Raw genomic sequence first — 26,674 nt, forward strand, 5'->3', positions numbered from 1 at the left:
TTTGCCCCCCTCTGTGCTACATCCGACACGATCCTACAAGGACTCCTTTTCTTTTTGCGAATACGGACTAGCAGGGCTGCTCCTCTGAAACCTGCTTTTGCCACAGTAACTGTCATGGCGGCTAGTGGGGGGCGGGGCGCAGATGGGAGACTCTAGAGCTCCTTCCACCGCGGTAACTGTCACGGAGGGCAGGGAAAGACAAAAAGCGGCCGAGAGGGGCGGAAGTGACGATATTACTATTGCCGAGCGGTGGCAAGGAACGTTTGGGACCAGGGAGCGGGGCGGAAGGGGCTCAAATGGCGGGCACCAATCAGCTTCTCGGGGGCGTGGCTGCGGGGCGGGGATACGTATAAATGCAGGCTCCTGGGGGGCGCTTTATTTAGTGGCAGGCGGCTGAGCACGGCGGAGACCGTTACTGGCCCGCTCCTCGTCGTAGCGCCCCCCCCGCCCCGCCTGTAACACAGCCGCCCCCGCCCCTCCAGTCCCCGCAGCCATGTTCAGCTGGGTGAGCAAGGACGCGCGGCGGCGCAAGGAGCCGGAGCTGTTCCGCACGGTCTCGGAGGGGCTGAAGCAGCTCTACGCCACCAAGCTGCTGCCCTTGGAGGAGTACTACCGCTTCCACGACTTCCACTCCCCGGCGCTGGAGCCGGCCGACTGGGAGAACAAGCCCATGGTGCTGCTGGTGGGGCAGTACAGCACCGGCAAGACCACCTTCATCCGGCACCTCATCGAGCAGGACTTCCCGGGCATGCGCATCGGGCCCGAGCCCACCACCGACTCCTTCATCGCCGTCATGGGCGGCGAGACCGAGGGCGTCGTCCCTGGCAACGCCCTGGTGGTCGACCCGCGGCGGCCCTTCCGCAAGCTCAACGCCTTCGGCAACGCTTTTCTCAACAGGTGAGCGGGGGGAGGGGTCTCCAGTGCCGCTCGCCGTCGGCCTTCAACACGTGTCTGGGGGGGGGGGCGGCTGCTGCGCCCCTCTGCGCCTTTCTCAACAGGTGAGGGCTGGCCTGGGACCTGCGTGGCCACTCATGGCACCCCTAGACTCTCAACAGGTGAGAGCCTGGCTACCGGGGGACCACACTCAACTGCAGCGCTCCCTTCTCCCCCGCTCCCAGCGCCTTCCTCGATAGGTGTGGCTGGGCTGGTGGGTGGGCATGAGTGGCACTGTATGGCGCCCCCCCCCCCCGTTTCGCCTTAGTAAGAACATAAAAGCGGCCCTACTAGGTCAGACCAAAGGTCCATCCAGCCCAGTATCCTGTCTTCTGACAGCAGCCAATGCCCGGTGCCCCAGAGGGAGTGAACCTAGCAGGTAATGATCTAGTGATCTCTCTCCTGCCATCTATCTCCACTCTTTGACAGAGGCTAGGGACACCATTCCTTACCCATTCTAGCTAATAGCCATTAATGGACTTAACCTCCATGAATTCATCCAGTTCTCTTTTAAACCCTGTTAAAGTCCTAGCCTTCACAACCTCTTCAGGCAAGGAGTTCCACAGGTTGACACTGTGCACTGAGTGAAGAAGAACTTCCTTTTATTTGTTTTAAACTTGCTACCCATTAATTTAATTTGGTGGCCCCTAGTTCTTATATTATGGGAACAAGTAAATAACTTTTCCTTATCCACTTTCTCCACACCACTCATCATTTTATATACCTCTATCATAGCCCCCCTTAGTCTCCTCTTTTCTAAGCTGAAAAGCCCTAACCTCTTTAATCTCTCCTCATATGGGACCCATTCCAACCCCTTATCATTTTAGTTGCCCTTTTCTGAACCTTTTCTAATGCCAGTATATCTTTTTGGAGATGGGGGGGACCACATTTGTCTGCAGTATTCAAGATGTGGGCGTACCATGGTTTTGTATAAGGGCAATAAGATATTCTGTCTTATTCTCTATACCTTTTAGTACCATCTTCAAGAGGTGAGACCCTGGTGTGGAGGCCCCAGGGTGGGTAGGGATGCAGGGGGGGAGCCTGCCAACAATACTTGTCAGCCCCCAGACTTACGTCAGTCGTCTTCGTGCAGATCCCTGTACCAACTCCTGTATAATACGTGTGCCCCTCCCCCCTGTCCAAAGCCAGAGTTCGGGCTTTATCTGTTGAAGTACATGGTCACTGGGGTGGTACCTTGGTAGGTGGGGATGGAGAGCTGTCATTGTACAGTTAATGCTGACCAGGACCCAACTCTTCTTGTCTCTTCTCCTTCTTTCTCCCTCCCCACTCCCCTCCAGGACCTAACTGAAACCACCCTGGGGACTCCACCCCCAGACTGCTTACTGGGTCCCGATAGGCAGTAAACATTTGCAAGTGGGGCCTGAGCCCAAAAGTTTGAGAACCGCTGCTCAAGGCATAGTTCTTGGATACCTCCTCTATAAATGCTGCAGCCAAATTCTGTTAAAACTCCCTCCCTGCCCCATAGGCAGTCTTCTGCCTCTGAATGGCCTCAGGCAGAGGGGGGTTTTTGTACAGAACTGCATAGTGATGCCTTCCCATCAATGTCTCAGATTTCCATAGCAGTGTTGGTCACATCTGACTGGTGGTGGAGGGGGCTCTGACTGAAATTGACTAGGAACTGACCCTAAACAAACATGAAACTGACTGGGTGTTTTCCCAAGTTGAAATGGGAGAAAGAAATTAATATTAAAGCAAGTTAACTTAATCTTCCCAAACTCCATTCCTCAAAACCAAAGAGGACAGTAACTCTAAGAAGAGGACATAATTTAGTTAAAAAGTCTTAACATGACCACATCCCTTCATAACTCAGAACCCTATTCTCTGGTCCTGTAGGGGGGTTCAGGAGCTCCCTTAGAAACAGAGGTATTGCAGAGTACTCCTGCCAGAGTACACCCCTGCTAGTGGACATTTCTGAACATGTGGCTGTTTCTGTAGTTGAAAGGGGAGAGTTTCACTTCAAGGTTAAAATACAAAATTGTGATACCTCATAAGGAAATGGTTAATTCAGGGATATCCAGCCACAGGTTCTCATAATACTCATAATCATCCAGAAATGGGCTTCCTGCCCTTGGTGATGGAAGATAATTTCATAGCTAACAATGAGGGCATGATGCAGGAAAGCATGAATGAAACACTTGAAAACCATAGCATGCAGCTTGAACTCATGATCAGGCCCCTCTCCATTCATGGCTGCTTCCTCTCTGCCCAGAAGGATGCCTTTTGGACAATTCTAGCTCAGGATCTACTAGCTGTTTGTGAGCTGGCTTGTTTATAAGCCAATTCTAGATGGCATTTAAGCCCCACTGTTAAATGGGACTCTGGAATGTTGGCCTCTGATCTTCCTGTTGGAGGAAAGTGAGGACTGTTAATGCTTAACCCAAGTTGTCTCCTCTTGATGGCCTAGTGTTTTTAAAAAATGTCTTGTGTACTGCAACTTTAATATACTGTATCCTTTTAATCTGTTAACTGTCTTAGCTAGTGGGTTCTTCAGATGGCATGTAACAAAGGTCTGTCTCTTGCATTCATCCTAAAGCTCCTTAAAGGAGCACTGCGAGGTCTCTAGGCTCAATAAAGGAGTAGCGGGTTTAGTCTCATGTCCTTGTTTTTCCTTCCCCCTACCCCAACTGTTGTGCTATAATCACCATGCTAAAGGTGTCTGTGTATGAGCAGCAAAGCATGCAGTTTCAAACTAAGATTTTTTTTTTGTGGCTGGAAAATAATGTAGAAATGTTCAGCTTTTAAAACTGCTCAGTCTCTTCTGAAACACTAGGGATTAAGGGTTACAATGAGTCTTGTGCAGGAGTTGAGAGATTTCCTGCCTCTTTATGAAATCCATGTCAGATCAGCATGATTGCCTTGCTGTTGTAGTTGATCACTCTTCCTTTCAGCATAGCTAGCTGAAATCTCCAACAGAAAGCGGCTGCAGGCTCCGCTGAGGAACTAAAATTGCTGTGGACTCAACTTCTGAAATAAGAACAAGCTAAAGATCTTGCCAGTTGGTTTGCCTAGTGGAAAAATAAATGAATTCCAGCAAATTCTCCCTCTTTAGATGACTCATTTTCAAGAGATCTGATCAAAAGTTAGGAAACAGTGAATGGAAGCATTACATTATGATCATAGACTTGTTGGATTAGTGGGAAGGTTAAGTGTGGAATTCTCAAGTCTGTCACTCTTTCCTTTAAAAAATATGCTGTTTTGGCATCAAGCTTGTCACTGTCAGCAGCTGGAAGGTATAAAGTGCACTAACTTGCAGTGTTGACTGACATTTCCAGTTAATACTCATGACAACTCGCATTGCTGCTTGCATCTAACATTCTGCATGTTGTTACTATATCTTAGATTATTAGAAGTGACAATTTTTCTATCGGATTTACTTGTTGCTACTGTTTAGGTGGCTTGGACAATAGAAATCAAGTCCATTTCGCTATTGGGCTGAAGAGCAAGGCTATTGTCTTCATTGGGGTTTAATAGAAATGTCTCTAAATAACAGTACTGCTCTAGTATGGCTCCCTTGTCCTTAGCCTTATATACTTGGTGGCTTCATGCTTATAAGGCTGAAGAGCAGGTGTCACATTAGTGTAATTTAAAGAGAACTGACCAATTGGTAGCTTAAAATTGGTCACTATTGCTAGTAAATCTGCCAAAGCAACTACAGACTCTCCAGTTTTTCACATACTTAAAATGCAAGAGGTACACTTCCTATAAGACAGTGAGTCACAGAGGTGAAGTGATTTATAGATACCAATTCTGCTGGTGCTGTACAAACATAATAAATGACAGCCCCTTCCCCAAAAAGCCTGCTGTCTAGCTTAGCACCTCTCCTCCCATATACCTGAGGCTGGATTTAAGCTCACCATACACTGTTAAGTAAAACTCTCCCTGTCTTATGGATAGGGGAATTAAGGCAGTCTCTACTGGTGGGGAGGGAGACTTGCCCCTGGTCACATAGGGAGTCTAGCAAACTATTCAATTGAATGCAGATATCCTGAGCCCCAGCCTAGACCACATGGCTGGTCTGTCTTGGTTTTTTTTCTTGCCTCTGCTCTTTTACATACTATAGAAGGAAAGTGCCTAGCCTGTCTAATTTGAGTATTTCTTCTGATGTAGGTTCATGTGTGCCCAGCTACCCAACCCTGTCCTGGATAGCATCAGTATCATTGACACACCTGGTATCCTCTCGGGAGAGAAGCAACGCATAAGCAGAGGTAATTGCTTCCTTTAAATGCATTCCAGTGCCTACATTACATAAGAATTTCCAGACTGGATCTGACAGACCAGTGGGATCATGGAGCCCCGAAGTGTGAAACTGGGTATACCACATAATATAAAAACAGACTAGCATGAGCCAGACTTGACTATCCCTCCATTTATTTTGGCCTCTTGGAGAGCTCTGGTCTGAAGTACATGTGTGCAAAGCATTTGGTAGAACAGCAGCAGGTTACTACTCCAAGCAAAGGCAGTTGGATTTTTTTCAACTTAAAGGCTAAATAGCTTAACATTAAGTCATCCACTTAACCTTCCTGGTTCTCTGTGGACCAAGGTTTGAGATATTTGCCCCAGTGTCAACTCCTAGTATAGAAATGATTGGCATCATTGCAAATCCTATTGCACTGGTGGCTAAAACTCCAGAGCTAGTCTGGCTTTCTGGAGCTGTCTGGTGTCTTGAGAGCTGCAAATGTTCTCTGGTTTTTGGGTCTGGAAGAGAATAGTGTCAATAGAGGTGATCCCTCACTTGGAAGGTCTGTCCAAAGACTAGCTTGAAGTGGAGCTGAGGACTTAACTGTGAAGCTGACAAAGTGCATCTGATGTCCACTCCAGAGCCATTGTATAAGGACAAGTCCAGTCCATCTTGGGAGGCTAGCATGGCACCCCCTGGATGCATGCAGGATCGCTGGTTGGGTTGTCAATGCTTTAAGGCCATTTAGAGGTAGAGAAGCATGGTCTAGTGGCTAGGGCATTTGACTTGAAGTGAGAGAAGTGGTTCTATTCCTGGTTCTTATGTGACACCCAAGACAAGTCATTTCCCCTCCCACCCTGTCCATCCTGTTTAGAATAGAAGCTCTTCAGGATGGCAACTCCCTTGTTGTGTGTGAGGCTAGTAATTTTAATAAAAATGAAATAAGAATTGGCTGTTTGAAGTCAGTACTCCTGGGTTCTGTTTCTAGATTGAGGAATACAGTGTAATGGTTAGAGCTGGGGAGTTAGTACTCCTGGGTTCTAGTCCCCTCTCTGCCTTTGCCCTGGGGTAACTAGCTTCATTAATGTGCCTCTTTCTGTAGCGTAAAATGGGGATGACCCCCTCCCACCTCAGTTAGTTGTGAATCATGCTGCTGGGAATGCTAAGCACTTCAGATATCTCAATGAGTTACTTAGCTGAGCCACTTCTCGAAATGAGAGTGCATGGTCTGTTTCCATTCCTCTCCACTGTATTGCAGGTAGGGACAATGGCTGACTGAGTTTGCATGTCCCTACTCATATCAGAAAAGCTTCACCTCTTCAACTAAATCTCATTTAAACTGGTGTAAGCCTCAGATGTGTTTTAGCCCTTAATCTTGTAATCCCTTACAAGCGGAACCAATATAAAGCACGTGTTGAACAAGCTTCAGTTCAAATCCATAAGGTGGATGCACCAGTGTAACTTAGGGGCTTGTCTTCACTTTGGAGATCTTGGATGACCAGCTCCCAGGATAGCTAAGGCCATCTGTCAGCAGCCATGCTGCAAGCCGTACTTGTGCTACTGTCTTCGCTGCTGTTGCATTCCCCAGGTCATTAGGATTTGTGATGGCACATCCCATAGTGCTTTGTAAAACAGTAGGCTGTGCTACTTTGTCTTAGTGAATTGTGAGAATTCATCTGTCCTGGGCGCAGAGGGAATTGTCGGAAGGCATTGGAGGACTAATAGCACTTGAGTGAGGTAGCCTGCCCTCACTGCAGGGTGGTCAGCAAACCAGCCCTCTGGATGGTAGGTCACTATTGTCCATGTCCTACAGATTTTGGTGGAAAACCTGAGGCATACAGTGGAAGTGATTTGTGTAAGATAAGTGAGCAGCAGGGATGGGGACCAGAACCCTGGTGTCCTGATAATCCAATAACTCCCTGGTCTAAACCACTAGACCAGGGGTTGGCAACCTTTGAGAAGTGGCATGCCAAGCCTTCATTAATTTAAGGTTTCGCATGCCAGTAATAAATTTTACATTTACAGGGTCCTCCTAATGGAACCCCAGACTGGCAGCAGGCTGAGCAGTACCAGCAGCCAGGACCCCGGCTGGCAGGGGCTGGCAGATGGAACCCCAGACTGGCAGCACACTGAGCCACTAAGCCTGCTGCCAGTCTGGGGTTCTGTCCACTGGTCCCTGCCAGCCAGGGTCCCAGTCGCCAGCCCCGCTCAGCCCACTGCCAGCCCAGAGTTCCGTCCATCCAGGCCAGCAGTGGGCTGAGCGGGGCCAGCGGCCGGGACCCTGGCTGGCAGCAAAGTGCCATTAAAAATCAGCTCACGTGCTGCCTTTGGCACATGGGCTGCACGTTGCCAACCCCTGCACTAGACCTGGCTATAGAGAGGAGAACCGAGGAGTCCCCATTCTGTGCTCCAGTGAGTAGCCTCTTTCTTCAATCCTGACAAGTGTGTAACACTTCACAACTCTCACTTGACTGACTTCCATTCTAGTATTCTTCAGCTTACTGCTTTTACCACACTGGCAACAGTACAAATTCAATGGACCGTTATCCAGGTACTACTGCTCGATGTGTGCAGTGATGTTGCCTCTGAATGGCTTCCTGAACTTTAGCCTGCAGCACCTGTTGGCTTTAGCATTCCAGAGATCTCATGGCACTAAGTGGCATCTGAGCCTAAAAGCTCACTTCCCTGTAGAGTGAGCCCCCTATCAAGGGAGCAGTGTTCTGAGATCTTGCTTGAGTGGTTGAGTACCATTGGCTTGTACATTTGAGCCTCTTATTGTGACTGTAAGGGCCTGGGGAATGCTTATTTTACAGCATCCCTTGGCTGTAACATAACTGCCAGACTTTAGCCATGTAGATAAATAGTGACTCAATATTGAGGGGGAGAATTTAGCAGGCAGTAATTTCCTGTGGCTGAGTGCTCTGAGAGTAAAAATAGGATCTGTTCTTCATAAGTTCATTCATGGCCCTCTGAACCTGTTAGAAGTAGTGTAGTCCCACCCTTATCGCCAGAATACATAGCTCTAGGACAGCACTCGGAGTACCTTCCAGTTGTGCATGAGTCGTCACAGGTGGCTTATTCTCTAACCTCACCCACAGGTGTGTGCATGTAGTGATGCTTCCAGGGACCATGTTGCTCTCAATATTGGATCAGGGAGATCAGAAGCACACTGTGCCCCTGGAGCTCAAGGTGGCAGCATTTGGAATGGTCCCTAGTTCCTGGGGGGATTTTCATTGTGCTCTCTCTCAGCAAGGCTGTCTGAGAGTGGCTGTCTCCTGCATGGATGAGCTTAAGGTAGAAACCTGAAGCAGCATTGTCAACCCTCGTCCCCATTCCAGAGCTGTTGGCTCCTTTAAGTGCCTGGAGTGTCTTGGGAGAAACACCAATATCTTCATCTGAGAGCCCACTGTAAAGAGGTCAGGACAGGCTGACTTCTGATTGCCCTAGTTAGAAGTAGGCTTGGAAGAATTTTATTTTTAGCACTTTCCCCACAACTGAAAATTTTTAAATAGGAAATTATGGAGGTTAGGGGTCAGACAGTTTAATGACCTGTTGAGATTCAAAATCTTTAACAATTAAAACACAAACTGTCAATATCACATGTCAGCATATACAGTGTAAATGTCTCCAACTAAATTCCTTTGCCACCTGTTCTGACAGCAACTTTTGAGCACTGATTTGTTTGCATTCATAGCTCCTAGAAGTCACAGCTGAGATTGGGGCAGGGACCATCTGTGTGCACAGTGCCTGGTACAAGAGGACCTCAAAGTGAGAAAAGGAGTATTTATCCCCATTTTATGGAGGGATGGGGAGGGGAACTGAGTCAGAGTAGTGACTTGCCTAGTGCTGCAGAGTTGGGACTAGCACTCAGAGCTTGTGAATCCCAGCCTACTTCCTGAACCACAAGACCAGCCTTCCTTTCCTTCTAGAGCAGAGGTCCCCAAACTGTCATGGAAGAACATTCAGGGGTGCATGGCAGGGCCAGGCCAGCCTGCACGGAGGGAGGGCCCCCAAGCCCTGATCTATGCCTGGCCCTGCCCTGCCCACAGCCTTGGGCTGACTGCAGCCCAGCTGGAGCTCCACACCTGGCCCCAGTCATAGCCCTGGCCTCAGGCCCACCCCAGCTGTGGCTCCAGCCTTGTCCTCCTTACCCCTGTCCACTGCCCCACTCTTGGCCTCCCCCCAGGGGTGAGGAGGGGCCACAGACAGGGATAAGGGGGGGACATGACCCTGAAAAGTTTGGGGATCACTGTTCTAGAGGCAAATGCTCTGTACTGACTTGGATCTTCTGTCTCCCAAGGAACAACATAAATATTTACCTCTAGCCCCTCTTGTTCACAACATCTGACTCTCAATCTCAGGCCTTTTATTGGTCTATTGACTGAGTGCTGGCTGTGATCCAGGTCTGACTCTAGCAAGTGCCTGACCTTGACCTAGTGTTTCAGTTTTTCTGTTCGTTTCTCAATGTTTCTGCTAAAGGATTTCACCCCTTTTCTGTACCCCACACCACTTCAAAGCACCCCACGGACTACTGCCCAGCAGAGGAACTGGGCTTGTCACTTCTGTGCTGAGGCTGGTCCCTGCACATTCCCTTCCGTGTCCATCTCTGGGCTCATTAAGATCTCTACAGAATCTTGTAACTTAGCTTAGCTCTTCCTGAGTATCAAAATCCTGGCATTTGATTACATTGCTCCAGAAGCTCCTGTGTATCTGTGGCTTTTTGGTTATGGCAGAGGCCGGAAGGAAAATGTCTTGCTTATTAATCACATCAGCCTTTCCAAACCCTCCTCTGATATTTTTTCCAGTTACTAGTAATGCCTGCAGGAAACTGCTTTCAAAGATAAGGCTCTTGCTGCCCCAGTCAGAAAGAAACCAGGATGTAACACTAAACAAAGCACCATGAATTGTGGAACAATTTACCTTTTCCCCCTTACAAACCACAGAATTTGTCTCTCATTCCTGTAGTGATACTTTGGGGCCACTTTAAAGGGATAGGCAGGTCACTTCAGTCCCCAGAACATCTTGTAGGAAAACAAGGTCAGATTCCTTTTTTAAATTTCTAAACTTTCATTGGGACATACTCTGCAGTGTCTGGTCTTGTGCTAGTGCTTCAGGTATGGCTTGCATGGGGGAAGCCTGTGCTAATGATGCAGGTACATAGTTGTGATTCTTTCTCCTCCTGCCTCCCCACGTTTTTATACAGAATAAGTGGCTCTTTGGCTTACTTTTAACCCCTTCCCAAGAGACTCTGAGAAAAGGCTGCCTAATACAGAAAGTGTCCTTGTGGGGTTGATTATTCCAGTATAACTAGATCAGTTTAAATTTGCATCTTGGGTTATGCCAATAACTCTCCCAGGTAGTCAAAGCTTAAATTTAGAAGGTGAAATTGACTGTCTTATTGCCCATGCTCTTCAAAACACAAGGCAATTTGCATTAATACATGGCTGCACTCCCTTTGGCAAAGGCCAGTTATGGCACTTGACTGGGACTTGAAAGATGGGGTCAATTTCTGATTCCTACAACCAACTCCGTGAGACCCTGGGCAAGTCATTTCCCTGTGTAAAATGGGTATACTTCCTGCACAGGGAGCTTGCAAGTGTTGTCTTGCTTTTTTTGGCTAGTGCCTGGTACAGAGCCCTTGATCTGGGGGTTGCGGGCCCTAGATACTACTGTAATCTTAATGTTTGGGTTTAATTATAACAATGAAGGAAGGAGGTTTGTAGCTTAATCACCCTTATCCAGTGTCCTCTTTTCAGAGCTTCTTCTGGATGCTAGAACTCTGCTGTATTCAGCTCAGTAAAACTCCCATTGGTATAGTATCGCTGATCTCCTTCAATGGGGAGTTCTTCTGGGTCTTGGATAACATTATAACCAGCTCCAAGACTATCTGCCTGGGGGAAAAGGTGTGAACTCAGCCACTGCAGAGCAAATGAGGCTCCTCCCTCAAACTACTGCTAAGTTCACTACTTGATTATTGCAGAATATGTTGTCCTTAAATCTGCCAGCCTCCATGTTCTCCTGCTGTTAAGCTACATAACAAGCAACAATGGCTAAATCCACTTGTCAAAGGACAGTTTGGTTCTTAAATGAGACAGTCACCCTAAAATAGGCGTGTCAGTGTTGTGCTATAAAGTCCTGTAGCTGTAAACAAACTGTGTTTTCACGTGCACAGCCCTGCAGTTCACTGTGGGATGTAGGCTGAGCAGACCCAGTGGAGGGCTCTTGCAGAGTAAGATCTTGGAATGATTGCTGGTAACAGAGGTTGTGACTGGCTTGACTGCAAGGTGAGAGGCAGGGTGCAGTTTTCATTGATTTCGTTGGGTGTACAGATGCTTTGGTACTTTAAGAACGAATCAAACCAGGATGTTTATGTGCAGGGTGGGTATTAAGTAAATTTGTGTAGACTCTAAGAAGGCCATATCTGATCTGAGCTGCATAAAGCAAGCCATAGATACTTACCCTTGAGCCCCATAGCTGATGGCTGACATTTTCATGCCTCCAAGCCTGGCTTCTAGTCTCATGCTGCAAGGTGACCTATTTATTGTCACCTGTTCCCTTCATAGAGACAGTTACACTTGGTGTAAATTCCTATATGTAAGGAGGGTGTGTGCAGCCAAAGCAATGATTGGGGGTATGAGGACTTCAGTAACCCCATCAAGGGCTTCTTGATCTCATGTCTGATCAGCTGGACCAGTGCCCTCAGGTGGTGCAAAGAATCCTGACTTAGCTGCCTGGCTTGTGTGTGCTCACATGCACCAGGGTCTGTCTGATCACCAGATTTGATTATCCGGGATCTTGGTGTTTTGGCCTTCTGCAGCAAGGGGTCTGGGTCACCTGCTGAGATCACCTAATACCCTGCTGTCACAGCGGCCTCAGGAATTGGTGGGCCCTTGGGCTATATACACGCTACAGCTTGTGGGTATGTCACTTGAAAATGTGAAAAGCCACCTCCCTGAACTAAAGTTACACAGACCTAAGCACTGGTGTGGGCGGTGTTACAACATAGCTATCACTGTTGGGGGGGGGGGGCAGCACATGCTGGAGTAATTAGGAGAGAGCTCTTGCCACAACTTATCTGCTTAGAGCATCTGCACTAGCAATGTTGTAGTGGGTTAGCTGGAAGCTCTGTAGTGTGGCCATAGTCTTGGTCTCAGGAGGCTTGTGTCCCAGATACACATGAGGACTGAAATGTTTTAGTTTAACTGAAGTCATAGGACTCAACATAAGGGTATTTGGGTGAAGTTTAATGGCCTGTGGTACACAAGCAGTCACCCCATATGAGCTATTCTAATGGTTCCTTGTCTTAAAACAAGGTGATCTGACCAAGGATGGCCCCAGAAACATTATTAATGTAATTTTCTCACTGATTAGAACTGTTCAGGGTGTGTTGCCCTGGAGGAATATTCATTGGAGGAGCCATCTGCTATATAGCAAATAGCCTTTATCCAGCCTAAATACTCTCCAGTGTTCAGATCTTAGCCAATTAGCATTCCTTCTGCAGGAGGAGTCTTGAATCTTAGCTGCATGAAAGGTGCCAGATTAGGTACTCTTGAGACTTCAGTCCTGTTCTCAGGTATTTCTGAAATGCCTGGTACAAAGGTTTAAGGACCTTTCTTCATAGGCAGGAGTGGTAACTTCATCTGTGCTCTATGCTGTCCTTGTGGTTAAAGTGCTGGATGGGAGCAAAAGATTTGGCTTCAATTTCCAGACTCCCTGTGATCTTGGAGCAAGCTGCTTTATCTCTGCCTCAGTTTTCCCACTTATAAAGCCAGAGAGAACAATCTTTACTTTCATGGGAAGGTGGACTAGGAAGGGATCAGGTTTCAAGGTGTGAAGGGGCAGACTTGTGGATTTGCTGTCATAATCAGTAATTCTGTTGGTGACTTGGACACATACCTTGTTCATGGGTTCAGACCCACTAACTCATCTCACCTCAGATACTAGTGACTTCCCATAATCTTGGCTAGGAATTAAACCCACCTTCTAGAGTGACCCTGCATCCCTTCCACCGCATGCAGTCTGAAGCAAATGAATGTTCTTGGATAGTCTGCCTGTAAAGAGCTTTGGGTAGTGCTGGACTGCTACACAGCAGGGCCAGCTTGATCTAATTCTACCTGATGCTGGTTAACATTTTCTTGTGAAGATATGCCAAGTTTTCAGTGGCAGAACAGAGACTGGAAGTTGTAGAGAGCTGTAATTTACTCAACTCAGCAGGGGAATTTAGAATCAGGAGTCCTGGCTTCCCCAGTCTCTGACCATACTGCTAAGGCATAGAAGTGCATATCAGAGCATCTCTAAAGAATGCATGGGTAAGGTGGGTACCTGGTGTTTAGAACAGCTTTTAACACCGCTTGCTTAACTCTGTTTGTGATCTACATAATGTTCTGCACAGTATTGCCTTCCATTGTGGGCCTTGCTGAGTCACAGGAAATCTGGAGTCTGCTACATGCAAACTCCTATTCTGTGGTGTAAGAGCATTGCTCAAACCAAAAACAAATCCAGCCCACATAACTATGGGGTGGGAAGGCTGTCTTCTGCGGCTACAAAGAGGTGCTGTGGGGGATCCAAGTCCTGTGCATAGCTTAATGTTCCAGTATGATCCAACTTCAAATGGTTGAGTTGGTGTGATGACTAAGGATTGGACTGGGAGTCGGGTGTGAGTTCAGTTCCTATCTCTGCTGCTGACCTGCTGTAATCTGGAGCAAGTCTCTTCTCTCCCCTCCCTCCCTCCACCCCTCCTTACTGTCTTGACTGTTTAGACTGTAAGCTTCTGTATAGGTTCTTGCCCCAAGCTCATCACTATGCTATCTGATCTTGGGCAATAAGACTAACATCTGTCACGTGTTCTTTCAGCCTTTCCGGTCCTAGCCCCAAAGAGCTGACAAGATGAACAGATGGAGATTAGCACGGGAGTTCAAGGAAACATTGAGTTGGTATTGGTCAGCATGATAGGCAGTGGACTCAGCATGGCAGTGGCCTAACCATTGGCAAGTTTATTGTAGGCATCACAGTGAAGGGTTTTGAAGGATAATCTTCATTAAAGAAGGCAGAGATGCACCTTGCACTTGGAGTAGAAAGTGGTGAGATTTGGGATGGGCTTTTGTTCTTGGGAGATTTCAGAGTAGCAGCCGTGTTAGTCTGTATTCGCAAAAAGAAAAGGAGGACTTGTGGCACCTTAGAGACTAACCAATTTATTAGAGTTATTATTATTATTATTATTCTTGGGAGAGTTCATTCTGCCATCTCAGACCAACCTCCAAAAAGCTGTCTCCTGAGCAAGTGAGCTGCTCACTTTATTGTGGAGAATTCCACTGAGCCAGAGGAACAGAAGTGGGTCTCCATCCAGGAATTTTAGACACCCTTGTCATAAGGCCATGGTGCACCTTAAGATAAGTACCGAGATCTTGACCTTGATTTCATATTCTGTGGCAACAGTTCTCAACCACAGGTCTGGGGACCCAGGGAGGGGCATAAGCTGGTTTCAGGGAGTCCACCAAAATAAACCAGAGAGCAGGGCCAGCATTAGACTCACTGGAATCCAGGGCAGAAAGCTGAATCCTGAGCCCCACTGACCAAGACTGAAGCCATAGTCCAAGCAATTTAGCTTTGCGAGGTCACATGGGGTACTGGGCAATTGCTCTGCTTGCTACTCCATAATGCTGGCCCTGGTTTTTAATCTACTGAAACAGTTGTGGTGAAGGTGAGCCATGGAATTTTTATAGCATGTTGGAGGGGCCTCCAAGAAAAAGGTTGAACACCCCTGTTCTATGGGATGTCAATGCAGAAGAGGTTTGATGCACTCATGGTAACCCAGATTGCTGAAGAGAGGTACTGTAATGTTCTGTACCAGTTACTCAAGTGGCAAAGACTTCATGCCCTTGTGTTGTAGTCTGTCCAGAAAAGATGTGAATAAGTGAGGGCAGCTCATCCACGAGGAGGGGGTGGAGTCTGAGCCAACCAGAAATAGTAGAAAGTATGCTGCTACATGGGTTTAGCCTCTGAAATCCTCCACAAATAGGCCCTGATCTGAATTGGGGCCTCAAGACCTTACGGGAATAAACTGTAGGATTCCTTGTAGGGAGAGTCATTCAGAGTCATTCACTTCAGGGGGGCAGCTTAGCAGCTGGTGTAGCTGCCTCAGTGCAGATCCTATTGCCCTGGTCTGCATGGCTTATCTTGGAAGTTGGCATTTTGTGGCTGTACTAGGATTTTAATCAATGCCTAAAATTAGATTTTTTAATAGGCTGGATTTGGCTGCCCTCTGCAACTCATGGCTTGCTGCATAAACTGTATTCTTGTACCAGTGAATGCTGGGGCCTCTAATGCACCAGTACAGTACTTGGCAGCACCATTAATAAAGTAGGGAATGCTGGTTAAACAAATATGCACTGCTTTGTAAGGGGAAAAGCCAGTTGAACAGGGGCTTCCCAACAACACCAAGGGAGAGCCTTTGTGTAGCCTGGCCCTGAAGTAAAGATCCCATCAGTGATTTTTGAATAGCTTTGGAAGGGGTGTGGGGGTGGTGCTGCACAGCTGTCAGTTCAAGATGCTACAGCCAGTTACTCTCTGCTTGGTTTTGCCTTTGGGAGCAAATCAAAGGGGTCTCTAGCCCAGTGGTCACCAACTGGTCAATCTGAGGGGATCTCCCAGTCAATTGCTGCACTGCTGGAGATTGCATGGCTGCCACTAAGGCAGGCTCCCTCCCTACCCCAGCCCCACACTGCTCCTGGAAGCATCCAGTGCAGCCCTTGGGGTGGAGGGGGGGCAGGGGTCTCCCTCTGTTCCTGCCTGAAAGCACCACCCCCACACCTCCCATTGGCCAGGAGAACTGCAGGGGTGGTCCTTGCAGAGGGTAGTATGCAGAGCCACATGGTCACCAACCCCCCCTGCCCTCGTAAGGGTGTGTTGGCCCCTTCCTGGAGCAGCATGGGGCCAGGGTAGGCAGGGAGCCTGCCTTACAGCAGCTGCACTGCAATGCCTATGGGAGCCACCAGAGGTCAGGGCTCCCTGGTGGGAGGCTGCACCCCAACACTCTGTCCCACTCCAGAACTCCCTCCTGCACCAAAACACCCTCCTAGAGCTTGCACACCTCACCCCCTCCTATACCCCAACCCTGCCCCAGGCTCAGCCCAGAGCCCCCTCCCACACTCTGAACCCTTCAGCCCCAGGTCAGAGCCCACACCCCCTCCCAACCCAAATCCCCTACCCAGCTTGGTGAAAGTGAGTGAGGGTAGGGGAGAGCAAGCAACAGGGGTGGGTGGGGGGATGGAGTGAGGGGGGCAGGGCCTCAGGGAAGGGGTGGGATAGATCCTGGGTTGCCCTTAAATTCAAAAAGTGATTTGAGCATAAGGTTGGAGACCACTGCTGTAGCATCTAAAGGACTGACTCACTTGCTGACAAGCTCTTGAGTCCAGCACCTCTAGGATCTATTGCACAAACATAACTACATACCACGAATATCTTCCCCCTTGTAACATTCCACCATTCACCACTGAAACTAGCTTTGCCAATGTTATCTTCAAGGTCCTGCCCACAGATAAGGCAGTTACTTCAGCCTTTGATGCAAATGTTATGAAATGCAGCACATTTTTGGGGCGCACTGGATGTGAGGTATCAAGCAGAATCACCCAGTGACTTGAGATGAGCCTCCCAAGTGACTAATTGCTGGATGCAAAATACCCCCAAAAACCTACATTGTAACACTTTACTGTTGCCACTTGGCAATGTAGTTTAACTTATTACAATGCATAGTGCCTGCAGCTTGTTTACTAGTGTGATGTAGTCTTCCTGTATAACAGAGAAGAGAACCACTCTGGCTGGCTAGCCAGAAATGGGGACACTGAATGAGGAGCAGCAAATTTGAAAATGAAAGGTGAGAAACTCTTCTACAAATGTAGTTTCTTGTGGAACTTGCTGTCACGTAAGGAGCCTAGCAGAGTTCAAAGGGTCACTTGTTACATTATCAGCTTGTCTTGTGGTAGTGCCCAGAAGCCCCAGACATGGACAGGACCCCATTGTGCCAGGTACTGTACACAAACAGCTCAAAGATCCCTTCCCCCAAAAATACAAGCAAAGGACAAGAGACAGTAGGTGGATGCTCAACTAGACCAGGTCTCAGTGGATCAAGGACTGTCCTGTCTATGGCACCCAATTCAAAAGAGCTTGCAGGCTATTGGGGTGGAAAGTGGGGAGTAGGATAATGGACTTAATGGGTCCATAGATCTGATCTTGCCTCTCAACTTGAGAGAAGGTCAGTGAGGTAACTTTTTTTTATTGGACCAACTTCTATTGCTTAAAGGCATCCTTTCAAACTTAGAGCTCTAATATTGTGGGACCAACATGGCTACAACACTGCAAACTTACAGTTGAAGCAGTTCTGCAGAAACATGGGAAGTTTGTGGGATACTGATTCTGCTTGAATTTCCGTCCAGGGGAGGACAAGGACTTTCTATAAACCCTACTTGGCTAAAACTTGCCAGCAAAGGCACAGAATTTACTTGTTCCTTGTCACCATGATCTGACCCAGCCTTACCTATAGATTGCTTCACCTGTGAGTGGAGCAATGCAAAGACCAATCTGCTCCCCTTGAACAGTCCATGCAGTGGCCATGACTTCTCTTAACCTCTAATTGTGCTCTACCCAGGGGCAACTGAGGCCATGGGAAAATTCCCAGTTTGACCAAACAGGCCACAACTTCCTCCTGGGGTTGTTAAAGGAGAACTTTCTTAAAACATTGCTTCTTAAAGAGCAGACCCATAACAGTGGTCAGACTTGCTGATTCACAAGCAGCTATGGGATTGGAATGTGTCTAACCTTCCTCATGTATTGTGGGAGTGCTGATCTCCAATTCTCTTCATTCCTTACTCTGCAGTTGAGTAATGTGGGTCTAGGCCAGGGGTGGGCAAACTTTTTGGCCTGAGGGCCACATCAGGGTGCAAAACTGTATGGAGGGCTGGGTAGGGAAGACTGTGCCTCCCCAAACAGCCTGGCCCCTGCCTGCCCCCTAAAAACCCCTGGGACCCCCTTGCCCCTTATCCAATGCCCCAGCCCCCTTACCATGCCACTCAGAGCAGCATGTCTGGCTGCTGCCCTGCCCTGCATGAGCAGGCAGCTCAGAGCTCTGCCTGTGCAGTGGCATGGCTGCAGGGGAGGGGGACAGCATGGGGGGGGCAGGGGCTAGCCTCCCAGGCCAGGAGCTCAGGGGCTGGGCAGGACAGTCCCACAGGCCAGATGTGGCCCACAGGCTGTAATTGGCCCACCTCCAGTCTAGGCAGATGGGTTGGCTCTCTCCCCACCTGAACAATGCACCCTATACTCACCAGAATATGGTTATACTGAGTGCTTTCCTCTGTGGGGAAATATGTCAGGTCAAGATTGTGACAACACTGTGTATTATACCTGTCAGGTGTGGTTTAGCAGCCAGGGATAGCAAGGGAGCACACAACTGTCTTAAATTCAAAGACCAGCTTCTAAAGGGCAGCATTCTCTCTGCCTTGCTTTAAAGGCCTTACCCAGGTCCTGTGCAGGTTAACCCTCCAGATGTCCCAGAAGCAGGGGAGGTGTACTCTCAGGCTTATGTTGCCAAAGGTCACAGCATAGTGAATTTGTGGCTGAGCTAGTGTTAAAACCCAAGTGTCCTGACTTGATTTCCCCAGTCCTTACCACTAGCCATGCTGCCATGACTTCAGCAACCCTTGGTTTTTATATTAACCTGAATGTATATTGTATTTTGTGGTTACCCCAAACTTCTAAAACCAATTGGTCATACAAAACAGGATGGCTTGTAGCTGTCAAGAAATCCAGATTATTCACAATATAACGTCCAGTACATAAGTGATCGGTCCAAGCACTGGGAAAGTAGGCTGGGGCTTCAAGAAATCATGAGATTTTTAAGACCGATCTGTTTGTCATCTGACTTGAGGCTTTAGTAGTCCTACTTTCAAACGCTCCCCTCTAACTATGAAGACTAAGACTATTTTTAAGGACTGTTGTATAATATGGTTCTGGGAGCCAAGCCTTTAAGAAATGACATCTTGTGAGTTGGCAGTGCTAATATAATGCATATCTCTGCCTTTTGAGGTTCCTCCAGAGGAAGTGGCAGCTGTTGGTATATTGGCTTGTTTGTGCTTTAAGAGCAAATACTACAGAATTCCCCTTTGACTTTGGCAGAACTACACAGCTGGTGGCTTCCCATTTTTTCTTTTCATTGTCAGTAAATTGATGAACTCATGTGGCCAGTCTGAGTAAATTCCTCAGCAGAGCAATGGACTTACATCTGGCTGTAGAAACAGGATTGGAGTGTAGGAGGGGGAGGCAGCTGTGATTCTCCCATGACGTTCAAGGGATTCCATTCCACTGTGCAACTAAACTTGAGAAGCTCTGTCTTTGGATCTGGGTGAGGTAGCATAGTCCCAATTGCCTTGCTTTAGTCACTGGAGTTGACTCCTGGGTCCTATTCTAGCTCTGCCAGTGATCTTTGTGATCTGTGACAAGTGCCTTCCCTGTGCCTGTTTCCCCTCTACCCTCTTTACACTGCAAGCTCTAAGTTGGGGGTGTCAAGGCACAATGAGGTCTTGATCCCCACTGGTGCAGCCCTTTAGGCACTATTGGAGTACAAATGAACTCTGAAGTACATCACTCCCTTCTTGATACCAGGTATGTGGAGCCTTTGTATTTGAAGTGCTCTAGAAGGGCAAGAAGCATAAAGTGTAAATACTGTAGGATGCTTACCGATGCCACCTCTTCTGAAGTTTAGTCTGAGTTCTTGAGTTTAGGGCAGGCAATATAACCTAGTGGGCAGGCACACTGGATTAGGACTCCAACTTGGGTTCTGTTCCTAGCTCTGCACCTGGCCTACTGTGAGACCTGAAGAAGTTGTCGTCCTTCCACCCCATTTGTAAAATGAGAATAATGCTCCTTTGTAAAGTGCTCTGAAGCCTGTGGATGAAGATGGCGGGCAGGGAAATTGGAACATAAGAATGGCCATGCAGGGTCAGACCAAAGGTCCATCCATCCCAGTATCCTGTCGGCCAACAGTGGCCAATGCCATGTGCCACAGAGGGAGTGAACCTAACAGGTAATGATCCAGTGATCTCTCTCCTGCCATCCATTTCCACTCTTTGACAGAGGCTAGGGACACCATTCCTTGCCCATCCTGGCTAATAGCCATTAATGGATTTAATCTCCATGAATTTATCCAGTTCTTTCAAACCGTGTTATAGTTCTAGCCTTCACAACCTCCTCAGGCAAGGAGTTCCACAGGTTGACTGTGTGCACTGAATGAAGGAACTTCCTTTTATTTGTTTTAAACCTGCTACCCGTTAATTTAATTTGGTGGCCCCTAGTTCTTATATTATGGGAACAAGTAAATAACTTTTCCTTATCCACTTTCTCCACACCACTCATCATTTTATATATCTCTATCATAGCCCCCCTTAGTCTCCTCTTTTCCAAGATAAAAAGTTCTAGCCTCTTTAATCTATCCTCATATGGGACCCATTCCAAACCCTAATCATTTTAGTTGTCCTTTTCTGAACCTTTTCTTATGCCAGTATATCTTTTTGGAGATGAGGGGACCACATCTGTATGCAGTATTCAAGATGTGAGCATACCATGGCTTTGTATAAAGGCAATAAGATATTCTCTGACTTGTTCTCTACCTTTTTTTGATTCCTAACATCCAGTTGGCTTTTTGACTGCCGCTGCACACTGCATGGACATCTTCAGAGAAGTGTCCACAATGACTCAAAGATCTTTCTCCTGATTAGTTGTACCTAAATTGGCCCCCATCATATGGTATGTATAGTTGGGGTTATTTTGTCCAATGTGCATTTCTTTACATTTATCCACATTAAATTTCATTTGCCATTTTGTTGCCCAATCACTTAGCTACTCTGAAACCTGTCATTAGTTTTGTGAGATCTTTTGAAGTTCTCTACAGTCTGCTTTGGTCTTAACTATCTGAGTAGTTTAGTATCATCTGCAAACTTTGCCACCTCACTGTTTACCCCTTTCTCCAGATTATTTATGAATAAATTGAATAGGATTGGTCCTAGGACTGACCCTTGGGGAACACCACTAGTTACCCCTCTCTATTCTGAAAATTTACATTTATTCCTACCCTTTGTTCTCTTTTAACCAGTTCTCAATCCATGAAGGGGTCTTCCCTCTTATCTCATGACAACTTAGTTTACATATGAGCCTTTGGTGAGGGACCTTGTCAAAGGCTTTCTGGAAATCTAAGTACACTATCTCCACTGGATCCCCTTTGTCCATATCTTTGACCCCCTCAAAGAACTCTAATAGATTAGTAGGACATGATCTCCCTTTACAGAAACCATGTTGACTTTTGCACAATAATTTATGGTCTGTGTCTGACAATTTTATTGACTATTGTTCCAGCTAATTTGCCAAGTACTAACATTAGATGTACTGGTCTGTAATTGCCAGGGTCACCTCTAGAGCCCTTCTTAAATATTGGCATTATATTAGCTATCTTCCAGTCATTGGGTACACTAACTGATTTAAAGAACAGTTAGTTAATAGTTCCACAATTTCAAATTTGAGTTTTCAGAACTCTTGGGTGAATGCTATCTGGTCCCAGTGACTTGTTACTGTTAAGTTTCTCAATTAATTCCAAAACCACTCATGACACTTCAATTCCTCAGATTTGTCACCTACAAAAGACTGCTCAGGTTTGGGAGTCTCCTTAACATCCTCAGCCGTGAAGACTGAAGCAAAGAATTCATTTAGTTTCTCTGCAATGACTTTATCGTTTTTAAGTGCTCCTTTTGTCTATCGATTGTCCAGGGGCCCCACTGATTGTTTAGCAGGCTTCCTGCTTCTGATGTACTTAAACATCTTGTTACCTTCTGAGTGTTTTGGCTAGCTGTTCTTCAAACTCCTTTTTGGCTTTTCTGATTACTTTTTTTACCCTTAATTTGGCAGTGTTTATGCTCCTTTCTAATTACCTCACTAGGATTTGACTTCCACTTCTTTAAAAGATGCCTTTTTATCTCTCTGCTTCTTTTACATGGCTGTTAAACCACAGTGGCTCTTTTTTAGTTCTTTTACTGATTTTTTTTATTTTTAATTTGGGGTATACATTTAAGTTGAGCCTCTATTATGGTGTCTTTGAAAAGTGTCCATGCAGCTTGCAGGGATTTCATTCTAGTCACTGTACCTTTTTAATTTGTTTAACTAACCACCTCATTTTTGCATAGTTCCCTTTTCTGAAATTAAATGCCACGGTGTTGGGCTGTTGAGGTGTTCTTCCCACCACAGGAATGTTAAATGTTATCACTATTTCCAAGCAGTCCTGTTAGTTAGCTCTTGGACCAGAACCTGCGCTCCACTCAGGACTAGATCGAGAGTTGCCTCTCCCCTTATGGGTTCCTGTACCAGCTGCTCCAAGAAGCAGTTATTAAAGTATCGAGAAATTGTGTCTGCATTTCATCCTGAGGTGGCATGTACCCAGTCAATATCAGGATAATTGAAATCCCCCACTATTATTGAGTTTTTTATTTCGATAGCCTCTCATCTCCCTTAGCATTTCATCATCACTATCCCTGTCCTGGTCACATGGTTGATAATGGATCCCTACTGTTATATTCTTAATAGAGCCTGGAATTACTATCCATAGAGATTCTATGGAACATGTGAATTCATTTCAGATTTTTATTTCATTTGATTCTACATAGCGTCCAACATAGTTTACATAGCAGTAGGGCTGCTGCTTAGAATATGATTGAGGGACTCTTCTTAATCATGAATACTGTTGAGTCCTTCTGAAAGCCCCAGAAATTACCCATCTGTCTTTGCCACAATCACACTAGCTAAAGGACTTTATTCTCAGACTGAGATTTGAGACACTTTATAAAAAGTAAGCTAGCATTTAGCAAAACACTTATACAGCTGAATGCTGAGAATTCTCAGGATGGATTGTTAGTGTCTTCACTCTTGAAGTCAAGTCGAGACACTAAGTATCACTTCTCTATAGTGTCCTGGAGAGGAAGGATGGATGGTGTAGTGCTTAGGGAGCTATCTGAGGACGTGAGAGTTGAACTGAGGTCTCCCAGCTCAGACAAACTTCCCATGTGACCTTGGGCAAGTCCTTCAGTCTCTGCCACCATCTGTACAATAGGGATAATAGTACTGCCCTGCCTCAAGAGGTGAAAGGCTAAAGGCATTAGAGATTAAGGCCTTTAAGTATGGGAAGGGGAGTGATTGCTGAAGTGACTCTTTATTGAATGGCTAAAGGTTAGCGCTCTATGTGTAGAGGATCTAACTTCCATTTTACACTTGCATTACAAGTAACCCTTAGATACTATATTATATTGAAAGCCACAGCTATATATGTGAGACTGAGGGGTCCATGAAAGACTTAGACTGAAAACTGACTGAATAGAATTCAGCAACATATACACAATAGATTTCCAAAGGGGTCTGCCTCCATTTAAAATTTTGTAGGGGTCCACAATCTAAAGACTAAACCACTGGCACAGCACCTAGTTTGCAGAGTCCCTAACTCAGTGTAAATAGACAAGGAATTATTCACCCTGAGGGAGGGAGCTGAGGCACAGGAGAGGACTTGGCCAAAGTAACATGGAGTCTGTAGAAGAGTTTGGGAATCAAACCTGAGGGTCCCAGTCCAATGCCTTAACCCCAAACAACAATTCCCTCATGTAGAGGGATTCTGCTGGCTGATCATGGAGTCTGCCTGGTATGCAATTACACCTTTTTAGTGAAAGGTTTTGGATGCAGGCATCCTGAAGTCTCTCCAAATGCACAGATAAAGGACATTGCAGGAGAAGAGTACAGTTGCCAACTTTCATGTGGTAAATAAGCACCCTGACTTTCACAATAAGCCAAAAATCAAGCTAATCTCAAAGAAACCCCCAGCATGCAGTCTGGAACCATGGTGGGACTGCTATGCATCCTGACTCTCTCTCCCCTCCTTGCTCCCCCTTGCCCAGAGCAATAAAAAAAGCAACAAGCTGCTAGCCAACAAGCAACTCAAGCCAATTAAGCCAAAACCAAACCCAATTTCTACTTTTTTTGGTGGGTTTGGCATGTCTGGAAGAGCTGAGATGTTGAAAGTCATAACTAATCCTTCCTGCAGTGCTGACAGTGACACCTGATTGTTTTGCAATCCAGTATGGTAACAACATAGCTGCCATGCAGCCAGGCTCAAGCTGTGACTTGGGCCTAGCTAGATAGTAAGCTCTTAGGAGGCTGTCACTGTACTGCACCTAGCATAGAGGTGCTGTGAACTTAGTTAGGGCCTAGGGGCCTTAAGTAGGTGGCACTTTCCCTGAGTTATAAGTAGATGTGGGTGAATTTTTTAAGTCACTCTTCAGTGAAAATGCAAATTCAATAACACGCTTCACAAATTCATGAGACTGGGCAGGTGAGGTAATACTTCTATAGAGAGAAGCTTTCATAGCAGTTTTGTTGCATTGTTGAAGAAAAAATCTGACTCAAACACTGATGTTAGAACAAAACACTTCAATGTCCTTTGGTTTGAACTGACTTTCTCAATTTCCTTGAAGCATATTAAAATTCAAAACTTAAATGGCCAGATTCAAAACATTTAGTTCAACCCAAAACAAGTTTCTCTTAAATTGCCAATGGACCAAAAAGTCCTTGTCCGGCTCTAGTTACCACCCTGAGGTGCAGGTAGTGAGCTCTGTGGCAGTAGGTGCAGTTTCCCAGGTGACATGGGGAGCAAAGCTTAGCTTGCTCACAAATGGGAGACAATCCTCTTGTGAAGACGGTTGCAGGGTGTTGTCCTAGCAAGAGCCTAACTTCAATAACTACATCAGCCTTTACAAAAAAAATCCCTCCCTTTCAGTGTGTGGACTATGTCTGCATAGTGTTGCTGGGTGCTGTTCAGTTGGCTTCACACCAGAGGTGGCAGCACTTTGAGCTAAGCAGTTCTTGTGTAACTTGCATATCTGCTTGGGGCATCCTCTGTGTTCACATGGCACTGCACTGCTGGAAGCAAGCTTTCTCAGACTGGAGTGCATCTGCTACTGCAGTGTGCTGTATGGCTGCCTCACCTCCAGCCTTACTAGAAGTTAAAATAGCCGGCCAAGCTCCTGCTACAGCAAGTCTGATTGCAGATTCACTCGCATGAGGTTTGCAGTTCAAGGAGGGTTTTTCAGTCTCTCTCAGGAATGTGGAGAATGCTCAGTCATTCCTATAGTAACCAGTATTTCTGCTGACACTAACTAGTGGCCAGAGCACAGGACTGGGACTTGGGAAACCTGTAATGTGTAGGAGCTCCAATCATGGACCAGACCCTGTCAACACAATTCCTGTTCCAAAGAGCTTTATTCCTAGGTTGGCCATTGGCCTGCTGGTTGGTCCTGGAACAAAACACTTTCCTCCCTTCCAGGTCAGATTTGCAGAAACAGCAGGCAGGGTGGGCCTTGCACAAGCAGATGTTGCCTTCTTCTGTAGCATGGGTAATCTGCTGGTATCACTAGGTGTCTCACTGCAGCAATTTTCTGCCATCACAGGGGCCTCTGGCATTGATAGCCCTTTGGTTTCTCTTGTTCTCTGACGGGGCTCACAACAGGTTAGTCTCCTGAGGGCTGAAATGCTTTGGTTTAACTCAATTGTTGGGTTTGGTATAGGGGTATCTGGTGAAACTGAATGGCCTGATAGGAGGCCAGACTAGATCTGATGGTCCGTTCTGGCCTTAAACATTCCCTTATCTTTAAACCAGGGATAATGAGATCTTTCTGAAGATCAGAGATCTAAGCTTGGAAAAATAGTGTGGAGAGCTTAGCATTAACCGTAGGTGGTGGACACAATTCAGTCCCGATCTAAAGTGTGCAATCTAATAGATGACTCTAAGTTCTCTGGGGCAGTCAATTTGCATAGTACATAGCACAACTTCTGTTCCATGGCTAGTGTTGGGGCTCCTAGGTGCTACCCCAACACAAATGAGTAAGACAAGATGGGAGAGGAAACTGAGGCATGGGGGCAATCATTTGTCAGGGTCAGTGATGGGGCTGGGAGTAGACCAGGGTCTCCAGAGTCCCAAGTTGATGCTCTCCTCTCTAGCAGCCTTCTTAGCTGCAGTCCTTGTGTATAAACATCCCTCTCTCACAGGCTACGACTTCGCAGCAGTACTGGAGTGGTTTGCAGAGCGTGTGGACCGTATTATTCTCCTCTTCGATGCTCACAAGCTTGACATCTCAGATGAGTTTTCGGAGGTGATCAAGGCCCTGAAGAACCACGAGGACAAGATCCGGGTGGTGCTGAACAAAGCCGACCAGATTGAGACTCAACAGCTGATGCGGGTCTACGGTGCCCTCATGTGGTCACTGGGGAAGATCATAAACACCCCAGAGGTGGTGCGGGTCTACATTGGCTCCTTCTGGTCCCAGCCACTCCTCATCCCTGAGAACAGGAAGCTCTTTGAAGCAGAAGAGCAGGATCTCTTCAAAGATATTCAGTCCCTGCCCAGGAATGCTGCACTCCGCAAGCTCAATGACCTCATCAAGAGAGCCAGGCTAGCCAAGGTACGGTGTC

At 46.8% G+C, this 26,674-nt stretch overlaps 1 protein-coding gene across 1 annotated transcript in view; it reads left to right on the forward strand.

The window, feature by feature from the left end:
• The first annotated feature begins 451 nt into the window (after positions 1-451).
• Positions 452-26,674, forward strand: part of EHD1 (EH domain containing 1) — a 35,820-nt gene continuing 9,597 nt past the window's right edge. Inside the window, exons 1-3 of the mRNA XM_084635143.1 lie at positions 452-897; positions 5,062-5,159; positions 26,252-26,664. Coding sequence (XP_084491269.1) covers positions 494-897; positions 5,062-5,159; positions 26,252-26,664 — 915 coding nt within the window. The 5' untranslated portion in view covers positions 452-493. The remainder of the gene's footprint in view (positions 898-5,061; positions 5,160-26,251; positions 26,665-26,674) is intronic.

The sequence above is a fragment of the Lepidochelys olivacea genome (genome assembly GCF_965140295.1).
Source record: "Lepidochelys olivacea isolate rLepOli2 genome assembly, chromosome: 7".
NCBI lineage: Eukaryota > Metazoa > Chordata > Testudines > Cheloniidae > Lepidochelys > Lepidochelys olivacea.